Raw genomic sequence first — 21,524 nt, 5'->3', positions numbered from 1 at the left:
CCACGTGACTTTCCGTGACTGGTCAAAAATTTGGCGGGCTGGCGGCAGCCATATTTATCCTCGAGAGCAAAGATGTCTTTCTTCGAGACATTGGAAAGGCTTTTTGGTGTCAAAGATTTATACGAAGTATTAAATCTAACAAAAGCAGCATCCGAATCGGAAGTTAAACGAGCTTACCGAAAAAAATCGCTTCAAGTTCATCCAGATCGAGCGAGCGAAGCCGACAAGGCGACAGCTACCGAGAAGTTTCAATGCTTGAGTCGGGTTTACACGGTTCTTTCGGATCCGGACAAGAGAGCGCTTTATGATGAAAGCGGTGAAGTTGACGACGATATTGTTGTACAAGAACGCGACTGGGATGCTTACTGGAGGCTATTATTCCAGAAAATAACTGTTGAAGACATCGCTGAGTTTGAGAAGCAGTACAGAGGTACTGAAGAGGAAAAGAATGATCTCAAAGCGGCGTATTTGGATTATGAAGGCGATATGGACTCTATCTTGGAGAATGTGCTGTGTGCAACTATTGAGGATGAAGAAAGGTTCAGAGAAATTATCGAGCAGCTTATTGTAAAGGAAGATCTCCCAAAATTTCCTGCCTTTGTGAATGAGGGCAAAAAGAAAAAGAAAGCTAGAAGGCAAAAAGTGAGTGAACCTTCCTGCTTTTCTGTAACCTCCGGGGTGGAGGGGGCGGGGAGAGGGAGTACTCCACGGAATTTTTGGTGGGGGTGTGCAGCTCAGTTCTCCAAATCCTGACTCTATTTCTCCCATTTCTTTAAAGTCCATACCCAATTTAAAACGTTCAGAGCAAAATCGTTAATCTGTACCCAATGCCAAACCATGGCATTTTTACATACCTACAGGGCTTATATATAGGAGTACACCCCCTCCTCCCTGCTCTGAGTGTGTAGCTATAACCTCTCTCCTGTACCCCAACCCCCCCCCCCCCCTCTCTCTCTCTCTCTGTGCCCAAGCAGTTCAGGGATGTCATTGATTTTCTAAGTACTTAGCTGGGAAAATAAAAATTGTCGCTGGGGATTCTTTTTCCCAACTGTCTGTCAAAGTAAAACTCATATTTCTGGCCCTTAACCCTTTTTGACAGGACATGTGGGAGTGAAGAGGGGACATGGGGTCTGAGCTTTTCCTTGGCAGTGGAACCACAACTTCTGTGCCAGAAGTGAAGTGAGCTTTTAGGTAGAATCCTGGTCCATAATCTACTGGTTGTCTTGACTGCTTGTTAAGATACTCATGTGAATAACCAGCTTAATGAGTGACCCTGCTGAGCAGAACATCTGCTTGTCCGATCCGCATACACGTTGACATGTGTCATTTTGTCCTTTGCCGGATGAATTTTGTCTCATATTTTGTCTTCCTTCCCACCATCTCCAAAATGTTTTTTTTTTTTGTGTATTTATCGCTCTTCTGCCTCTGTTTTGTCACCCTTTCACACCCCTCTTTGCTCAGGTATCTAGTACCCCTCCCCCCCCCCCCATAAAAGATCCTACAGTATCTTGAGAGGGGTTAGTTGATACCAGTCTCTCAAATAGGCTACGTTTCAAAATATTAAAATTCAACTTGATATCGAGGTCCTGAGGACACAAACATCATAAATGAATAAACATAATTATCAAATTTCCTTTGTTTTTGTCCTCTTAGCACATTGTCGAGCTGAATTTTAATATTTCGAAAGGAGCCTATTAAAAGAAAATTACACAAATATTTGGAATTTTTTTCAATATTGATATCAATAATATGAATCATGTCATTCAGTTGTATTGTGAAGACATAACTAAGGTAGTGTTTAGGGTCAGAGGATTCAAGAATGCGAAACTGGGCCCTGTACTGGTCTGTATTACTCCACTCAACTGAAGAATTGACAGCATGCTCAAACAGTTAAACTGAAAAATCTTTTATATTGGAAGAAAGTAAAACCAGTAAAATACTTGGGATTTCAAGAATTTACTCAAGCGTGAAATATTCACATGACGTCTTATTCCAAGTGGTCACTCGAGCAGTATCGAAAGTTGTTAAAATAATCAATACAGTTGAACCTCCCTGAATTGTCACCTTTGGACAGAATCCCAGTCATTAATTAGAGAGAGGAAGCCATTACAGGCCGAGGGAGGTTTTTAGTTAGAACATTTTGTGATGAATAACAAGAAATCTTTGCTATTTTAGATGAGTGTTTTATGAAGAGGTGACTGTTGTTTGAGGCTTGGTGGTATTCCTAGCAAGTAGCTATATTTATCCGGCAAATCCCAGCCCTAATGAGGATAATATTAAGTTTCTGGGAACAATCTTGGCCCACCCTAACTGAAGGATCTCTACACGCAGTAAGAATATGCAAAATCTTGAAGATTTCTTAGTTCCTATAGGCCTGGTGTTGGGGGAGGGGGAGGGGTGGGGGGCATTTAAATGTGACAGGGAGGTGTGAAGGATTCTTTTGGGTTTGAGAGTCATTATTTTGGTGTATTTTAGGGGCTTAAAATTTTGCGTAGTATTGCTTTGGTTAGTAAGATTCTGACAGGTGTAATTAAGGGAGGATTTGAGAGAAACATTAAATGAGTGTTTTCTGGATGTGAAAAGTAGCACCTTTTTTTTGGGGGGGGGGGGGAGGGAAGGTGGGTGATTTGGCTCATGGGTATTTTTTTGTGGGCGGCAGGGGCATTTGTTTTCAAACTTTTCACTTATGGGTTTTTCTTCGGACATCAGTTACAGCTTCTTGTCACTTTTAGATGCAAGTTCACCTCCTTGGTGTAGAGGTATTACATTGTAACATGATGCTTAAATTAATCCAACCACATGTACATGTATCTGTTTTTTATCATCTTTATTTGACAATGGAGGTTTTGTATGTGCCTAGACCTCCCATCCCCATATACATAAACAGGGATCTTTTTTGAAAATTACACCGGGTTTTAACATTGTCTCGTTGTTTCTTTGACAGGCTCAGAAAGAGGCTGCCGAAGCTGAGGAGATGGCAAAAGAGATTGGTTTGAATGCCAACAGTTCAGAGGATAGCTTAAAACAGATGATAATGAAACGTCAAGGTGATCGGCAGGCAGCTATGGATGACATGTTAGCTGGGCTGGAGGCTAAATACTGCAAACCAAAAAAACAAAAAACTACCAAGGGAAAAAAGAAGTAATTTATTACAGTGATGACTGAGTAATGACTTGCCACTTGTTTGCCACTTTTGTTTTGGCACTGTTTTCCTTATTCTGATACAAGTTATGCTGAACTGATACAAAAGGGGCTTTGTTGCACCATTTGAGATTATTTGTGTATTTATAAGAAATAGTGAATTATAGAGTGTATTTCTTGTGAAATAACAGTAGAAAGTAAATAAAAAATAAGAACTAAAACATATTTGAAGCCTGTTTTTATAAAACTAAAGGAACCAAATAACTTGGCTACTGTAGTTGAACAAAAGAGATTAGAAATATAAACATAAATAAACTAGAGATTTAAAAATTAATAAGTTTACTTACATACTGTAAATTTAATAAGAAAATAAGCCCTCCTAAAGCACCAGGTTAAGCAGCTGTTTCTTACCTTCAAGCCCAACCAACAAGACCCTCTGCTCCACCCTCCCCCCATTCCCCACTCCCCCCCCCCCCCCCCAAAAAAAAATGGTATCTGGGTGCAAAGAACAAAGAGACAGAAGCCTACACCTGGGTACATGGAGGAGGAGTAAACTGAAAAAAAAAAACATTTATACTGCAAGGTCACAGCACTATTCTGGTATAGCCATCGCCTTGCATTTGCCTACAGCCATATCACCCTGGTGGCAGCCATGTACAGCTGTTTCAGCCTAGTTGGGCCTCATCAGTAGCTGTCAGCCACCTCTTCAACCAGAAACCCTTTCACAGGGACCCTTTACTGCCAACTGGTGGGTGCAAAATCCTGACAAGGCTTAAACAGCTGTCCATGGCTGCTACTACTGGATCTGGTGATCTGGCTGTGCACATGTGACATGCATAAGTCAGTGGAATTTTGTTGCGTGACCCTTGCAGTTATTGTTACAATAAAGTGGTCTTGACCTCCACCACCACCCCCAAATTTCAGGACAAGCATATGATGACTGCAATACAAGGTTAATTTTGGAATCAAGTTGCTTTTGTCTCTACGGCCTGATTGGGGGAGTCAAACTACAATAGAAATGTCGCTGATTCTTGCTTGCCAAACTCTTACATAGATTTACTATATACAGTCCACTCCCGAAAACTCCAACCCTCGCTAACTCGAACCAATTTTCCTTTGCTTTCAGGTCATTTTCTATGTAATTTTACCCTCGATAACTCGCACCTTTTTCAATTTCCCTTGAAGGTTTGAGTTATCGGGAGTCGACTGTAATCTCTTTCATTTTTCACAAGTAACTGACTTGATTATGAACGTTATTTCCCTCCAAAGGAAATACCATTTTGTTTTAATATTTGTTGTTTCTATAGAAAGTACATTTCCTGTATGTAAATGAGAACAAAATATTTGTGGGGGCGTAGGGTGGGTAGTTAATATGCATGAAGCATTGAAGTATTTTCTCACTGCTGGTAGGTTACTTTTTTGGGGCATATAAATAATTACAGAATAAACCAATTCGTGTCTAATCAACTGAAATAAAACAGTTAAAAATATACATTAAAATTTTAAAAGGTGATATACCGGTGAGAAAACGATTCACCCTTCCCTTCCCTAGTGTAACATTCCCGCTAGCCCCCAGGGCATTGAGTGGTTGTTAATAGCTGCCGCCAGCTCGGTGATCCATTCATTTGGCGTACTTTGCCCCAAATTGTGGAGCTTTCCAGAAATGTTGTGGACGTAAATGTTACCTCGTTGATTTATGCAAGTTTCTCGTTATTCCGTGAATGGTTTTGTTCCGCCAAAAAAGACTCCCAAGGCTGCTAATGGTTAAAAACCAGTGACGGCTAAAAGGAACGACGGCGCGCATTGTTTTGAGATATAGAGTCGTTTTCTTAGGCCAGCTCGTATTTACGTTAAAAACAACCGGTTCCCAGCTTTGCCATAAAAGTGGAAAGGTAAAGTATTTTTAATTTGTTGTTAACCGTTTTCAAGGGCACAGGTTTTCTATTATTTCGTCACTGGCGTAGCAAGAGTACACATTGGGTATTTGTGAAAAATCTTGAGTGACGGGTACAAACCAACCCCATGACATTCGCGCTCAAACAAAATACGTTCTGTTGTTTTATGGGACGTAAAAGTGTACAAATAAACTACGTCTCATTTTAGGGGTAGAATTAATTTGTTTTGTTTCTTCTTCCTTACAGGTGGATTAATTTTTTCAAGAAGACATGAACGAAACAAGTACTCGAATTCATTAAACATGGACCCTTCGGGGGTCTCGGTCGCCGCTTCAAGAAGGTGAGTACAAGCCACAAAATAAAACCTTCGCTAGGTTTTTTACTCACATATTACCAGCCCTTAAAACTACAGCAATCTATTCAACTAATTGCGTCGTAAAATGTGGACTAATAGCGAAAAGTCGTATTTTTAATCAGGCATTTTTTCCCAATAAGGTTAAGATAATAAAACCTAGCGACGAAAACAATTTTACCATGAATTTTAATATCGAACTTTACAAGCGTGATACCGGTTTTCAGTTCAATGAGAAAGATATATATAGGCTCGTTGCGGGTTTTAAAATTATCCTTTCCGCCAATATGTAATCGTGTACGCGTGTTTGGCCCAAGAGGGTATCAAATGTACTTTTACGATCAGTCAATATCCACTTTAGGATTAGAAATTTAGTCGTGGGAAATCTGCCGGTTGCCTTCGAAACGTGGAATGTCACACTGTGAACGAAGTATAGACAGCTATTAACAATGGTGTTTTTTGCATTTTTAAGTACATTATTTCACTGATTACTTTTAGAAAGGTTTTTAAAAGATTCCCCTCGTTCAAATAAATGTGCATGTATACGTGAGCGCTTGCAAAATGATTGACATTCAGCTGTGAATTAATTCGTTTATGTTATTTGGAAGGTTAAATATTGTGTGAAATTCCTGCAGTGCAGAATTTATCTCCCAGATTGACTTGACGAGGGTTAAATATAACTTCTATACCAAAATAACTTTGAGCTCTTAGCAAATTATCTCAAAGCTAATTTTAAGGGTTTTAATTTTCCTGCAAAATATCTGACACGAAAAGAGGCTAGAATTTTCCATAAAAGCATGCGATAAAGGTAAACAAAAGACAAAGCAAAATTAATTACATAATAATATTTGAAAGTGCCATGGCAGAATACATCAAGTGGTCTATTTTTCACCTTGGCTTTAGGAACGTCATTGGTGGCTGGCAGCCGGTTATTGTGGCCGGCAACTAGAGTGAATATAGTCAGCTACTTAGGGTTTTAAAATAACCAAAAGACAACAAGAGTAGGAAACATTTAAAATTCTCTTGTTTGTGTCCAGCTTGTTTCCTTGTGGGGCTGATCTCTTACATAACTCAATAACAGCCCCGGTGCTTTTTATTTTAGAGTAGTACCACAGCTGACAAGCTAATTATACCTTAAGTTCATTAGCCTTTGCATGTGTAAAATGAGGGCTAATCGATATCAGCCAACTGAAGTGTCAACACTCAATGTCTGTTTTTGAGACATTTCACACTTTATTCGTTTGAATAAACATCTTATTGTATAGGTACAGCTGTAATACCTTTCTTGGACTTTAGTTTGATAATTTGTGACAAGCTTGGCCTCAAAGCTGGTAACAGTATATTTATATGTGAAAGCAATTTGCAACATTAACAAGCCTGCAAAAATTCGTGAGAACATTTTGACAGTAAATAATATGATTATTTAACCGAATGGTTGAGAAAGCAGCAAATGGATCGCAATTTTTAAAAAGATTATGATAATCATTGACCTTTGAATATCCCATTGTATCTAGTGAAACAGTGTGTCTCATTGTGTCACACAATAAAATTCTGTTCAGCAGCTGTACACGTGATATATGAGTGTTGTAAGTGCATGGTTGCACTTCATGTGGCATTTACAACTTCAAACGTTAGAACTACCTTATATGGTTTAATAAACAGCACCACAGTACTGCTCAGAAGCTTTCATTTGAATGGTCACACTTTAGGATTGCATCCACAGACTCAAAAGTTAGAACCACCTTGTCCAGCATAATAAACAGCACCACAGAAAAGTACAGCTCAGTAGCTTTCATTTGAATGGTCGCTCTACATTTCATTCACAGGCTTCAAAATCAAAACCATGAATGTGACACTAAGTAAATGACTCTGGGAAGAGAGGTCTATGGTAGTTTTCCCGTTGCATGCCAATAAGCAGTAAACAATTTATTCCCAAGAGGGGTTACACCTTGCTCTTTTTATAATACCCTAGTATAAAGTTGTAAACAAAACTGTCTTGGATGAGATGGTATCCCTGTTCCTCATTTTCCCTACTTTTATTAGACACATTCACATAATTATGGTAACATGGTGTGATGTTGAAATTGCATTTAGTTTTTATTTCATAAGCAGTCTTTTTATTTGCTCTTGCCTCACACAGATCCAAATGTTACATGTAGATGAAGTGGTTCAAAATTTTTTGTGGTTCAGAGAATTAAATCAAACAGTTTGATTGTTATTTCTCTTTGTCTCGGATTATGGCAATGAATACTGCACAAAGGAAAAAAAATGAAAATTAAACTGGTTTGAAAAACTTTAAACCAAAAACAATTTAAACCATAATAATTACGTAATGTTATTGAATATACAAGTATAAATACATACCTATATTTACATGTTTACATCATTAGTTAAAAAGTAGAAGTGGTGGCTCAATAACTGGATCGGTGCTGGGACCCGTTTCTTGAAAGTCCCAGTAACTTACCGGGCCCGATAAGTATATTTTTAATTTTTTTTCACCGATTACTCAGTGATTACAGACATGGTTCTTGGCCAATGTTTGTATAGAATTATAAGATTTAAAAATATAGTATTCAAAGCTAACAAAAATTGACTTTTGTTCAGAAAAATTCATCGTCAAAGACTCTTATCGTGCCCGGTAACTTACCGGCACTTTCGAGAAACAGGCCCCTGGTCATAAATTCAACAGTATAAAAATTAATGCCCCCCAAGGTGAGGGTGAGAAGATTGGTAAAAAATGTAATGCCTCACACCTGTCCAGCCCCACCCCCCCCCCCCCCCTCCTTTATCTACTGACTTAACATTATTTGATAGTTGCATGTCGGACTGAATTCCAAAAATGGTACCCTTTGAAAGTGTACATAAGCTGTGAAAACATTGGATATCTTGTTCAAGATAAAAAGGCACAGACAGTGTACACCCAATATTGGGGGCTAACAAAATGATTTAATGACAGTCACCTAGAAGTACATTTACCACCTAATCTAAGAATTATTTGGCAATCAAAACACGGCTACTAACTACAATGTTTCCAGCTTGTGCCCTCATTTGTTACCTTTGAGTAAAAAAATCACCAAGTTGAACAAGCATTGTGTTTAATTATATTGATGACAGGTCATCTTGCTAATATTAATCTGTTTTTGGTGCCAAAAAAATATCATAGAGAAACCCATTTTGGGGATTAATATAAAACATCATTTTTAAGTGTTGACGTGCGTTGTGTTGTTTCATGGAAGCTTAGACCTTTTGGTCTTGTGAAGAATGATTAGTGTGTAATTCCTTCCTGTGGTGTTTAATACGTAACTAACAAGCACAGTGGTGATGAGAAAATGGTTTGTAATTTAAAGAATTTGTTAGGAAACTGAGATACCAAGACTGGCAGACTAGTGTCTGTTTATGCTTATTTAGAATTTTTAATTACTAGTTTATGTTGGCGGTTAAAGCTTATCTCCGTTATGGGATTTAGAAAAAAGGTATCATTGTAATCCTATCTGTGAATTAACGACTTTTTAGTAATCATATTTCATGGAGATCTCTTTAAAACAGCCTATTTTTAAAACTGCAGATGTTTTCATTTTCCTAAATTCTTACAGTATTTAAATCCACTCTTTATATTTGATGCATTCATGGGATCGTTTACTGTACTCCTGCCTACAAATAAGTTTGTCTATACCCAAAATTGATTTGTCTCCAAGTTAAAGGCTATGATAACTTTTTAGCAGTAATTAATGGTAATAAACACATTTAATTGGTACACAAATAAGACAAAGCAAGACTGAATGTTTTGTGTTCAATACTGGCCCACAGTCATTATTTAGTTTGCTCACACTACTAACAAAAATGTTTCCATCATTATTTATCACACAGTGAGTTTGTCTACAATGTAGATGTATTTTTAAAGAACCTCCGTGGTGTTGGAGAGTCTGTTATCATAATGCACAAATTTACAATTTCTTATCATCGCTTGGTCAACAAGGAAGCAAAAACAAAGGCCAAGCGTAACCGTTGGAAGTATGTGCGACTTGATGATTTTATCTGAGAGCTGTAATGCAAATTGGCTTTTAAAAAATCAACATTTAGGCAGAATGAATTCCAGGTTAACATTATTTAATTTGGGTGAAACAACGTGTTGCCCATTTGATTAATCAGCATTGTTCTGATTTGATTTTAAACTTATGTTCTGTTATTCACAGGCTCCATTCTTCCAAGCCACCAGCCCCTCCCCCACCCCAGAAGGTCAGAACAGGTGATTCTAATGGTGTTGAGGTAGAGGAAGAAGACTCTCATCGAATCGTCAGTCTTTCAAATTACAAAGAATTGCTGAAGCAGTCACAGGAACAAGCCAATGAACCACAAGCTCTGGGTTTTAGAAAACTTGATGATGTAAATTCTACACGCAATGTTGGAGCCAGCTCACAAACAAAGCCTGCCGGTGATCAAAAATTTTCTCTTGTTCATAATGGTGAAAAACTCTTAGCGACATTTTATGGAATGCTTTACACCAATGATGCTGCTGAGAGGGAGTGGAAACTAGAGGTGGAAGGGTTTATTCCCGTTTGCTTTGTGCAAGTCCGTGGTAATGCCCTGAACAAGCCATTTAAAATTATCGCTGTTGAGAAATCAAGAAGGGTAAGGAAATTTATAATACTGTTGATCCATTCCTTTGAAATGGGTTGAAAATCAACCCATATTAAGGAGTGGTGAATGAGAATTTTGAGACTTAGGCCCGGGTCAAACATCGAACTTCACATTGGATAAACTAAAACTGAGCGAATTATTAAGTTCATGATAAGTTTGGCTCTTGATTCAATTGGGTTCGTTCAACTCCATTTGGATCAACCAACACATTCTATCCATGTGATTCACACAGGTAGAATGTGAGAAGTTTGACTGGGGGACAAACGTAGATCGTTACATCAACTGAACTTAATGAATAAATAAAAAAATTGTGATGATGTATATTTTAGCCTCCATATCAAAACATTTGTGACTGAATTTGGTGTGATGAATTATGTTGACATTGACCCAACAGTTGAGCTTTACCTATTTGGGCTGACCCAAATTGCAGATTATTTAGTTCAACTCGTGTGGAGTTTGATGCCCAGGCCTTTGTGAGATGGTGACTAGTCCTTTTTTTCTGCAAGCCTGGAAGTTGTGACTGCACACAAAAAAATTGAGACTAATCACCAAGAAGGGCTAATCAAATGTAAGCTAGTTATGTTTCTTTTAGGTCTCCCTCTCACTCTGTCTCAAAGTTTATAATTCTAGTTCATGTAATTGTATATCCCATGTTGCAACTTCTTTTGTGTGGCAAATTAAAATATAATTATAAGAATAAAATGACTGTGAGACCTGTGGAATTTGACAAAAATTTTGCAGGTACACAATCTTTGAAGATTATTGGCCACCCTCATTTTATGCCCCTTTGGTTTACATTATAATATTTTTAAAGAAAATAAGTTGTCATTTGTGCAGTTTTGCTGTCAGCACAAGGTGACCCAAGAACAGCAAGGTTTGACATACAATGTACCAGTAATTATGGTGAATGAAGTTTTAAATCACCGTCTCAAGACTCTTTTCTACCAATTAACTATATAGCTTTCCTTCATAAAATTGAATAAATGTCAGATTTAACTTACTACTGGCATACAGAGTGAACTGATTTTTCCAACCCAAAAATTGTAGTGAAACCCACAGTTTGTGCAGCAGAGATGCTTTTGTAGTTATTTTAAAGACATCTGGGGAAAATAGGAGGTGTCTTGGTTAGGTAACTGGTAATGCCAACACTTTTAATTTATAACAAATTTAATTCAGCATGTATTGAATACTGAGGGGATAAACCCTAGTGCTGTCTGTATATTTACAGATTTTAGAGTTCAGTTTCTTATTTAGGATTTTACTAAAGACAAACCAGATAAAAAGATAAACTAGATACAGCTGTTTGTGTGGAGGTGTCAAGTACATTCAAAGATTTGCATATTAAACATCTATATTTAATTTACAAACTTTGCAATGTTGTTTTAACTATGTAAACATTCTACTTGCACATATCCCACCAAATTGAAAACTTAAATTGATGCCATTAGTACATGTAGCTTTCAGTGTTTGATCTTGACATTTTCACAGAACATACATCTATTTCATCATAATTTGTGTGAGATTTGTCATGAAATATTATTTTTAATTAGTATACATGAAGCTTAACTTGTTCTTTTCAACAGTTTTCCATCTGCATTATTTAACAAATTATTTTGATAGGGTAAACATTAGCACTAAAATACAATTTTCATTATTAAATTTATTTTTTTCATTTTGTTATGGCTAATATAACAGCAGCACTTTTTTTTACTTTATTATATTTTTCTAGATAATGGAATATCTGGTAACAGGTGATACAACATGTGCAAGAAATTCAACCTTTGTCAGATGGCAGGATGGTTCATCAATGTTTGGTGCTAGATTTGCTAAAGAGGAGCAAGCAGAACAGGTACACGTTGTCATAGAAAACAAGAAATTTTTGTACTCTTTGGATCTAATTCTAATGAAGAAATGAAAATCTTTAATAAAATACAGTCCAACCGCAGAGTGAAGTTCTTCACTTGCAATAAAGTGCAGAAGGGTTTCCTGCAAGAAGGGTGTATTTTCTTTTGGTCAAAAAGTCAGAAAATAGTCCAAACTTGTCCAGTTTTAGCATGGACTGCAGATTTTGTGTTAAAATAATTAATGTGAATCCATATTTGCTTTTTGCTTATAGGCTGAATTTTGAAGGATTTGGTCATGTTTAATTAACTGCCACAACATTACAAGCTGACGCAAAATTCCTTGTACAGTACATGTTGAATTAATTGCCTTGGGATGAAAAATTTAAAAGCTAAATGATCTAGGTTTTGGTGCACAAAGTTTGCAGCGTAGGCTGGAAATGGACAAGTTTGGAGTGTTTTGGGGGCCAAAATCTGATTTTTGCCCTTTCTGCAGTAAACTTTTCAATTTGTCATTGGCATTAAAATGTATGTTATATGAAATACTAAGTAAACTGTAATGTCTGTACATGTAAATTACAATAATTTAAACTGTCAGGCAAGACAAAAACAAAAATTATTTGAATTAATGACAGTTCTGTGCTATCAATGGTTTTGGATTAAAATGAGGAATGGGAAAATTTTGGCCAGAAGATTGACAAATTACCAGTATGGGCTTCAAGTTATCAAGATTCTATTGTAATGAGTTGCAATTTGGATTTTTTAATATTTTTTAAACTGGCTGTAAATATTTGCATGCTTTTGCTAACTTTCATACTAATATTTCATTAGAACTTGCCAAAAAAAAAAAAAAAAGAAAACAAAATAGTAACAAGACTCTGATAACCTGTCAGTCCCGGTTGTTGATCATATTTCAGTTATGTTATCTGGCAGTCAGCGTTATTTTGTTGGTGATTGTGATGCACTCCAACCAATAATTATAATATTTGTGCAAAATCGCGCGGAATATCACCTGATGCTTAGCTGACGAGGCTGTTGACCGAGTTGGCTAAAACAGTATATTCGGCAAGATGGGCAGGATAATATTCAACACATTGATAACAAAGCACAGTTTTTATTGCAGAAAAGCTGGAGACGATCTTCATTTTGCCATTTTTCTCCCTGACACATGAAATTGCATATATCGCAGGATATCTGTTGCGTACAGACAAGAAATGTTGAGTGCACCATGACCATATTTGGACAGTGTTACAATGTGTTGAATAATAATGCATTTTATTCACTGAATAGCAAGTATTCCACTCTTTGAACAACTGGAGCCAAATCGTCATATTTAGTACACATAAGAAAAGACTTTACATGTACATTCATCTTAATGAATATTAAATTTCCATGTCTTCATTTTTATTATTAAAATTTATTTTTGCAACATAGCTACAGTAAATATTTGAAATTGGCACTGGAACTTAACTAATGTACATACGCAAATCCAGGTATGCTAATAGAGGCTTATCATTGGCACATATGTCAGTCTTTTTTAATACCTGATGTATAAATTATTTTGATGCCAAAATACAAGATCATATAGCAGATCATATATTCACCCAAGTATCCTGTATTAATTATTTAGAGTACTTGGTTAGGGAAAAAATGCTGTTTTGTTTTGTAATTTGCTTGTGACAGATCGACTGGACAGTACGTGTTCATGTGCACAATAATTCTGAGGAAAAGTAAACAACTTTGTAAGATAAAGGCCATCTTAACTTGAATGTAATTAAGATGTACAACACCAGGCCCTGATCATTTAAAGAGCAGATAACTCTATCCAGCAGATGAAATGTACTCTAGCCAATACATTTCATCCCCTGGATAGTGACCTATCCACTGGATAAAGTTATTTGCTCTTTGAACAACCAGTGCCAGGCTGTGTTTACTACAGAATAAAATATCATTCAGAAGTTAAACATCCCAGGTTGAAATGATGTAAACCACACACATTTCTCTTCAAGTGATGCAGTTATTCAGCTTTGTTTTCTGCAAAGTGCTGTAAAAAATATATTATTCTGACTGACTTTTAATTTATCATCAGACAACATTAAGATTGCCTGTGTAGTGAGAGTATAATAATTTATTATTTTGTATTTTAGCTTTTCCCTAAAGTGCCACCATTTCAATCTGTGCAATTTTCTCCACAGTTCTTTACTACAGTGAAAAGAATGGCCTCCACATTAGCCAAAGCTGCACAACTGTTAAAACAGCCAGAAAGACAGGTACCAGTGCACATTTTATTAAAATAATTATTATTCATTGAGCGGCACTGTTGTTTAGTTGTAGCTTAAAGAAAATCTCCACTCTGTCAACAAATTGATGTTACGTCATTGCAAGCAATGCCTAAATACACATTTTGTTTGAACAGGTGAAAAGAACACTTATTAAGCATACAAAAATTGGATATGATTTCTGGCTATCTCTGCTTTCAAATTTTGCAAACGTCTTTATTTTGGATTTTATGACTTCATCTGCTTGCTGTTGCTGTCAGGAAGAAAATATTTGGTAAAGTTCTGCATGATGTCATAAAATCAAAAATGATAGCAAAACTGGAAAATTAAAAGCAAAAATAAACAGTAAAAAAATCATGTTTTGTCTAACACTGAAATTTGATTTCCATGTATTCTAGTGGGGTGTAAAATAAGATAGTATTTTCCACAATTTAACGTCAATTTATTTCTAGAATGAAGGTTTCCTTTTAATTCTGTGCACTCTTATAAATTATGTGAATCATTACCTCATGAGCTTGTTTCTCTTCTCTATTTACAGGCTGCTCTTAGGAAGATGTCTGATCCTGCGATATCAAGTAACATTCATCACACCAAGGTGTCACTGATGATCAAACTGCCTGATAAACAAACAACAATCATGTCTGTTCCTGGATTGTAAGTATTATTCACAATGACTGTTACATATTAATACAAAAGTATAGTGTGTTCACGCAGCCATTTTCACCGAGCGAAACAATAGGATGATTTTCCTTTGGGAAATAAATTCTATTTTTATGCAAATATCTTTTGTTGTTTGGCTGCTACAACATGGCCACAGTTTACACACTCTGTACCATTTTCAAGTCAAATTTGTGAGATTGGAATAATAGCGATATTTACGCAGGGACTACAATCTTTCAGAAATTGCACCTTTTTGTACATGTTATTCAGTAGCAGTTTGAGTTGGTGTATTTTCAATGCATGAGAAATTTGCCTGCATGCAGCAGATTGATTATTAACATATGCAGGAGTTAGATTAAAGAATAATCACTGAGAGTTTGAAGGTGTACATGATCAAAAATCTGTGATACTATATTGCTCCTCATAATTTCTTGACCACGGACAAATCACACAATATCGCATATCAGCATACATCAGTCTGAGACCTTTAACTTGAGACATTCTTTCGAATGTTTCAGGTTGACAATGAGTGAACTTTTTGACATGATTTGTGAAAAGGAACACCTAAATCCCTCAGAACATCAGCTGTCTTTACCAAGAACAGGAACAAGAAAAGTAACATTTGATTCTGGGACAGCTGTTGGGGCGCTGAAGATCAGGGAGGTTGCTATTATAAGAACGGTATTGTCAGACAGTGGTGCAGGAAGTGTTGAGATGGAGGATGACTCCATAGAGGATTTGTTGGATATTGAAGGAGAGGAGGTGAACATGTCAACATGTTATTTGACAACTGTATTTTTAATGGCATGTGTAATATTATTAACTAGTGAATTTATATTGGCAATCTTGGGTGTTAGTGAAACATCATGAAAGATTCAGTACAACTTAAGTTACTCACTGCATGGGTCCTTGGCATAGAATAATTATTTGAAATTCTGCAAGACCCTTATCAAAGTACCTGTTTACAAGAACTTTCACACACAAGCGTCATTTTGACCATAAAAGAGTACTCCCACTTTCCATGCAAAAATTACTTAGCGAGCCCTTGATATACTTATAAGACTTTTTCTCAGCTGCCAATATGCCATAATTATTTTAACTTTTGTTATCATGATCATTCCTTTAAACTTGATAATTTGTTGTAGTGTTTTCCGTATATGGGCTACCAACCTGTTGTCCTATCTGTTTATCGATTGTCGTCCATGCCTGCCAATGTTGCTTTACCAAGTTCACCTTTTAGCAATGTGTAAATTAATGGAGTCACAGATGTTAATTTTCTCATGGTGGCTTCTTCCATTTTTACAGAGTAAAATTCTTCACATTGCCCTTCCTACTGGCGTAAGGAAGTCATACAGAGTTTCCTTGGACATGACCATGAAACAGCTGGTGATGAGAGTTTGTTCGCGTGAGAGGTTAAACCCTCGACATCATTCTTTACAGTACATTGACTTTAAACATGAGTTCCTAGACATGGCAACGACCGTAGATGGAATAGAAGTCAACCAAATAAGATTAATGGATAAGAGAGGTAAGCTGGATTGGAATGGACTCAGTTGCCTATGGAGTGAAGATTTCATAAATGTATTCCCTTTTATAACAACTATAAAAATTATAAAATTACAAAAAAAGGCAATCATTGACCTTTTTTGTTGTCAAGCGTGTTTTTTTAAAATCCGTTTTTGGTCGTTTTTTCTTGGAATAACACACAGGAAAATACTCCAAAACTCAGAAGGAGAAATTGTTCAAACATCGTTGACTTAAATGCACTGATCAAAGTGGATTTGCCTTCAGTAAATTAAGATTCAGTCGTTTTGTAGGAAAATTTGGCCTTATACTGTAAGTATACTGTATCTTAAGTGAGTTAGGATATAAAATGAATTATGATGTATTGATTATTTTTTTAAAATGGGGATACATGTACACAGTCCATTACATGTTATACCTTTCAGTCGGTGGATTAATAGAGCTAAAGAGATAAGTACAGTAAGCTTTTTTCAGATTAAGCCCTGCCCATTCTTCATCTCCCTCTGTCAATACTTTCTTTCTTGAGGTATGAGGGCTTAAAAGAGTTTTACAATAACTGAACTCAAAGTTGCATGGTTAAACAGTGGAACAGACTTGACTAGACGTTAGCACAGTGATTTATAATCTAATGCCACTAGTTTAAAAAAGCCGCAGGAACATTGTATGGAAAATCATTTTTATGTCATTGCTTTGCTTAATTTTGCATGCTTATATTCTCATTCCCTAATGCCATTTTAGGACGTAACATAGCCAGGGCCTCAATATCTGATGATGATTCACCATCTAACAGTCCAAATAACTTGAGTGAGTACTCTAACACTTGCCTGTCGGCAGTTCGATGACTTCATATTTTGGACCAGTTTGCTGTGATTTGAACAATTTGGGTGTTTGCCACCTTCCTCTTGAAGTCATCTGTCACCAAGTTAACACTAATATTATAACATTAACTTGTAACAAATGAGCCTGAGTAGTACTACTAAAATAATCATAAAATTAACAATAATACTAACAATGAATAATATAACTGAGATTAAAAATTTTAAATTTCAACTGTTACGACTGCACATTAAAAATTGTCAAGAATGAAAAATAATTACCCTCTTGTAATAAAATGCATGATTTGTGACCTCTAGCTTAATAGTGTCAGCACAAAGGTTCTCTCTATTCCTGGTATGATACAAATGAATGTCTGATGTCTTCTTGCTATGAGAAGCTAGTCAAAATATTTAAAGAGCCTGGTCAAAAACTTTGTTACTGTATGTGGAATTTTGGTCTTAATCCAATCTGTTCCAAGTTTGCCCTTGTTTGGCACACTCTCTAGTCATCATGTTAGAAAAACTATGCATAGAATAGAAACATAGTTTGTGGCTAAATGTAATTTAGGCAGCAACTTTGCGAGCATGTGCAATGTGAACCAACACAAACAAAATGACCTGACCTCAACAAGGGAGCTGTAAACTTTTATGTGGCCACCCCCAAATAATTCGAACAGAAACTGCTGGCCAGCACTGTCTCGAGTTTAACTTGGCCTAAATTTCATTTAGCCACAATTAAATTTGAGCCAGGGGCTGGTCAGTGTTATATGCGGGGGCGCCCTCAGGCAGTTTCAGGGAAAACTGTTTTGCCTGCCATTGCTAGCTTGCTTGCATTTCGCTCGTTATTTCTTAGAGTTTTTTCGCACCCTGCCCTCCCTTCCTGTAGGGTAAGTATACACGTAACTTGATGGTTAGTATGATAGGTTTTCCACTGAGCCTCTTAGTGTGTCAGGTGCATGGGTAGGGGGCTCACACTGAGTTGCCATGGTTACCTCCGAGCACCTGGCAGGATGCTACATGCTGCATACTGCAGCACCTAACCCCAAGGCTCATCTCTGGTGATGAGTTCAACCCATATTTATATTTTGATCTTATTGCTTAAATTCTAAGAATTAGCCTGATGATTTATTTAGATTTTTACAAAAATCAGTCAATGGAAAAATAAGGGGCGGGGACCTGATACTTGGTTGATTCCTTTTGTTTCAGTTTAAACAGATTACAAAAGAAACCAGTTATTACTCAACAGTCTAATTTTTTTCAGATTTAACAAAAAATTCATTTATATTTGAATTTTTTTAATTAGGCCCTCAAAGTTCAAAAATAGACAAAAAACTTCATTTCATATACGATGAAAGAGGCAATTTCTGAGTTGCTTTGAACCTCATTATTAAAGGGACGCTTCATGCTAAAATTTTATTATGAACATTAGTTTTGTTTTGCATATGAATGAACACTAATTTTCATGATAAAAGCTATGTTTGCAGCCTTACTTTTGTAATGAGGTTTAAAGCAACTCAAAGATGGCCCATTGTTTTTGCCAAATGAGAGCTAATTTGGAGCAAATATGTGGTTTTCGAAAAGGTCCTGGTAGCAGGATGCAAGCAATGAGAACAGAATCTGTCTTGGAAAAAAACGAAAAAGGATTGTTGTGCTTTTTCCTTAAAAATATGCAAATGTTTACAGCCATATTTCCACTTAACATAGTCTTTGACCTGGCCCTTCACTTGTTTCTTTATTTTTTTATTCTTGATATGGTCTGAAAAACAAACGTCTTTTTGTATTTCAATGACAATTCTTGGTCATTGTTAAGTACTGGCTAAATCTTTCTGAAGGTTTGACTTTTGTGCTCCATGTTCATCTTTTACTTCAGAATTTAGAAAAAGCAGTGAAGCTGAGATGGAGTCGGACTCTTCACCAACTAGCACTGGGCCGGAAAACAAGGAGAACCTGCTGTCTTGGCAGAGAAGCAAGTCTATGGATGTCCTTGCTGGTGATGGAGAAGCTGAGGTGTTTACATATCCAGATAAACCTATAGCAAATAAGGTAGGTCATACCTATTTCAGATGTAGTACCTATGATTGTTGATGCCTAACCCTTTAAGCCCTAAGAATGATCAGCATCAAATTTCTCCTCAGTTCTTATATCAATACTTAATAAACCCATAACCCATGAGGTAATGAGAATTTTAAGGATATGATCACCCAAGGTGAGTTTTCTTGAAATTTTTATTTTTTTTCTCCCCAGTACTTTTATAAGAAAAGTATAAGATAGGAGAATTTGGTCTTTGATATTGGGGGTCAAAGGGTTGAACCAGTGGTCACATTATGCAACATTGGAGTAATAAATTCAACTCTTACCTTGCAATTTTTCTGAGCCAATCCTTTCAATATCACAGACAGTCACTCTAGCACTCCTCCAAAGTCAAACCTATTTATATTTGCCTTCATTTGCCCTTTGTGTAGTTCAGTTAGACTCCAGGAGCACTTTCCATTAGTCAGAAATGGCCAGCCAGATCGATCATTTGGCAAGTGGAATGCATCAGTTTAAGAACAACACATGACACTTTTTTGAATTCCTTCAAAATGGTGCACACTACTCTCAGAATGTGCACGCCATTTTGAAGAATTTGACGAATCAGTTCTTCAAATTAGTACACTGCATTTACGAACCGACCAGTTTGGACGGCCAGTTCTGACAAATGGAAAGCGACCCAGATATCCACGAGCACTGGTTTCTCCATGCAATGAATCTACTGTTTAGCACACAGCAGTGTAGTATTAAGTTTGGTGTATAATAAAAAAGGCAGGTGGGGCACATGAACAGTAGAGTCGGGTTGAGACTAATTTGCATACAACTTGTCGCGAGATTTTTTCCTTTTCCGCCATTGCAAAAGCTTTCGAAAATATCACAAGAAACAGCTTCTGTAATTACTAAAGAACGTTTGCCGAACATGAACGCGATTCAAACAGATGAAAACAGCTTCGTGAACTCTCTGACGGTATTTGAGATAGTTGGGCCAACAATTTCAAAGTGCTTCTTATCAATGCGCGCATGCGCCTAGGGTGACATAGTGTCCTCTTGAATTAAGAAACCAGAAGGGATTCCATTCATTCTAAACCCTCTATTCTTCCAATATTGTTGTGAACCTGGAGTTGAGATTGCGGTTTTTGGAGAGATCATTCCATGTTAATGTCTTTTCCCCTTTTTTCCTTGGATATTTCATTATAGGGTTTGCCCAAACAACAATCCGCTAATGGGACCGTTCCAACTTACGTGAGAAGAAATTCCAGTGGTACGGCTACAAACAAGAAGCCTCCAACAGTTCCCATGCCATACGCCACAAAATCATCAACTCTTCCGAAGAAACCACGCAGGGATCTTCCCAATGGAGGGCTGAAGGATCAGAGTTTTAGCCCAATAAAAAAGGATGGCATCATTTTTGCTTCTACTCCGGACTTGAGTATTTCTTCTAAATCAGATGACTCTCCTAGGAGTGGCAACATGAGAACTTCAACACCAGATATTAAGGGTAAACGCAGAGTTGCTCCTCCACCGCCGAAACGTCCAGCAGTTCCCAAGGCTTTATTTACTGAAGGGAAAACAGATAATCAAGGAGGTAGTTCTGGATTGCCAGTGAGAAATCCAGTTCCTGCAGCCAGAGCCAAGCCTTCACAAACTCCATCTGTGATTCCCACTCCTGCAGTTCGGAGCGGCGCTGTGCAAGTTCCACCTCCAGTTAAGCCAAGTCAAAAGAAAAGGCCTGCCCCACCACGCCCATCCCGCCCTCCTCCCCCACAGGCTTCCAGGCAGAGCTCTACAGAGAGCAAGGATTCAAGAGGATCCGAGGACAGTTCTGATGGAAGGAGAGACGTAGACACTCAATTTAAACATGATGGTGGCATGGCAAGTCCCACCCATGTTTCATTATCACTAGATCTTGAGCTGCCACCTTGTGATTATAAAGATGATGGGGAGAAGGGCTGGAGAGGTGCCCCCATTTTCATCCCTCCTCCCCCTCCGGATGATTTGCCACCCCCTCTGGATGAGTGTGAGACACCTGTGGGACCTTTGACAGACTTTGAAGCGGGCATACTAGAAGGTGACAATATAAATTTCTTTAAGTCCTTTGTGCAGCTCTAGTCACGCATTAGCCTGGGTAATACAGGGTTTTCTATTGTGCTTGGGGTAGGATCCTGATTGGTCAAAAACTGACGTAACAAATGGTGAAGCTCGTGCGGGTTACAATAGAGATGATGAAAGGACGCAAGGAAGCAGCTTGGCCGAGTGGTTAGGCTGTCAGACTTGTAATCCGAAGGTCCCGGGTTCAAGCCCCACTCTGACTGCTATCTAGAGTTGTTTCTCAGTATCCCTGAGTTCAA

At 37.3% G+C, this 21,524-nt stretch overlaps 2 protein-coding genes across 5 annotated transcripts in view; both read left to right on the top strand.

Moving 5' to 3' along the window:
- Window positions 1-20: 20 nt before the first annotated feature.
- LOC146461693 (dnaJ homolog subfamily C member 9-like) lies at window positions 21-3,366 on the top strand. The gene is made up of 2 exons (XM_085086634.1): window positions 21-642; window positions 2,945-3,366. The coding sequence occupies exons 1-2, from the start codon at window positions 73-75 to the stop codon at window positions 3,143-3,145; spliced, it is 771 nt and encodes a 256-aa protein (XP_084942760.1). The 5' UTR covers window positions 21-72; the 3' UTR covers window positions 3,146-3,366.
- A 1,371-nt stretch (window positions 3,367-4,737) lies between these two features.
- LOC146461692 (uncharacterized) overlaps window positions 4,738-21,524 on the top strand; it is a 27,786-nt gene continuing 10,999 nt past the window's right edge. For 2 of the 4 annotated variants that reach the window (XM_085086620.1, XM_085086622.1), the window contains exons 1-11: window positions 4,738-5,033; window positions 5,283-5,376; window positions 9,582-10,017; window positions 11,756-11,875; window positions 14,063-14,137; window positions 14,685-14,800; window positions 15,325-15,568; window positions 16,112-16,334; window positions 17,069-17,134; window positions 19,016-19,188; window positions 20,374-21,244. In XM_085086620.1, the coding sequence (XP_084942746.1) occupies window positions 5,339-5,376; window positions 9,582-10,017; window positions 11,756-11,875; window positions 14,063-14,137; window positions 14,685-14,800; window positions 15,325-15,568; window positions 16,112-16,334; window positions 17,069-17,134; window positions 19,016-19,188; window positions 20,374-21,244 (2,362 nt within the window). In that variant the 5' untranslated portion in view covers window positions 4,738-5,033; window positions 5,283-5,338. Of the gene's footprint in view, window positions 5,034-5,282; window positions 5,377-8,567; window positions 8,721-9,581; window positions 10,018-11,755; window positions 11,876-14,062; window positions 14,138-14,684; window positions 14,801-15,324; window positions 15,569-16,111; window positions 16,335-17,068; window positions 17,135-19,015; window positions 19,189-20,373; window positions 21,245-21,524 lie in introns of those variants that run through there. The other 2 variants (XM_085086623.1, XM_085086621.1) reach the window with 2 other exon arrangements.

Source organism: Pavona decussata, unplaced genomic scaffold (assembly GCF_977016875.1).
Source record: "Pavona decussata unplaced genomic scaffold, jaPavDecu1.1 SCAFFOLD_195, whole genome shotgun sequence".
NCBI classification, from domain to species: domain Eukaryota; kingdom Metazoa; phylum Cnidaria; class Anthozoa; order Scleractinia; family Agariciidae; genus Pavona; species Pavona decussata.
The sequence above is the reverse complement of the archived record's forward strand: the minus strand, read 5'-3'. Positions and strand labels throughout refer to the sequence as shown.

Excerpts from the sequence above, each read along its gene's own strand:
- LOC146461693 (XM_085086634.1), top strand. The coding sequence starts at position 73 with ATGTCTTTCTTCGAGACATTGGAAAGGCTTTTTGGTGTCAAAGATTTA. Across the intron at positions 643-2,944 it reads AGAAAGCTAGAAGGCAAAAA|GCTCAGAAAGAGGCTGCCGA; the intron begins GTGAGTGAACCT and ends TTTCTTTGACAG.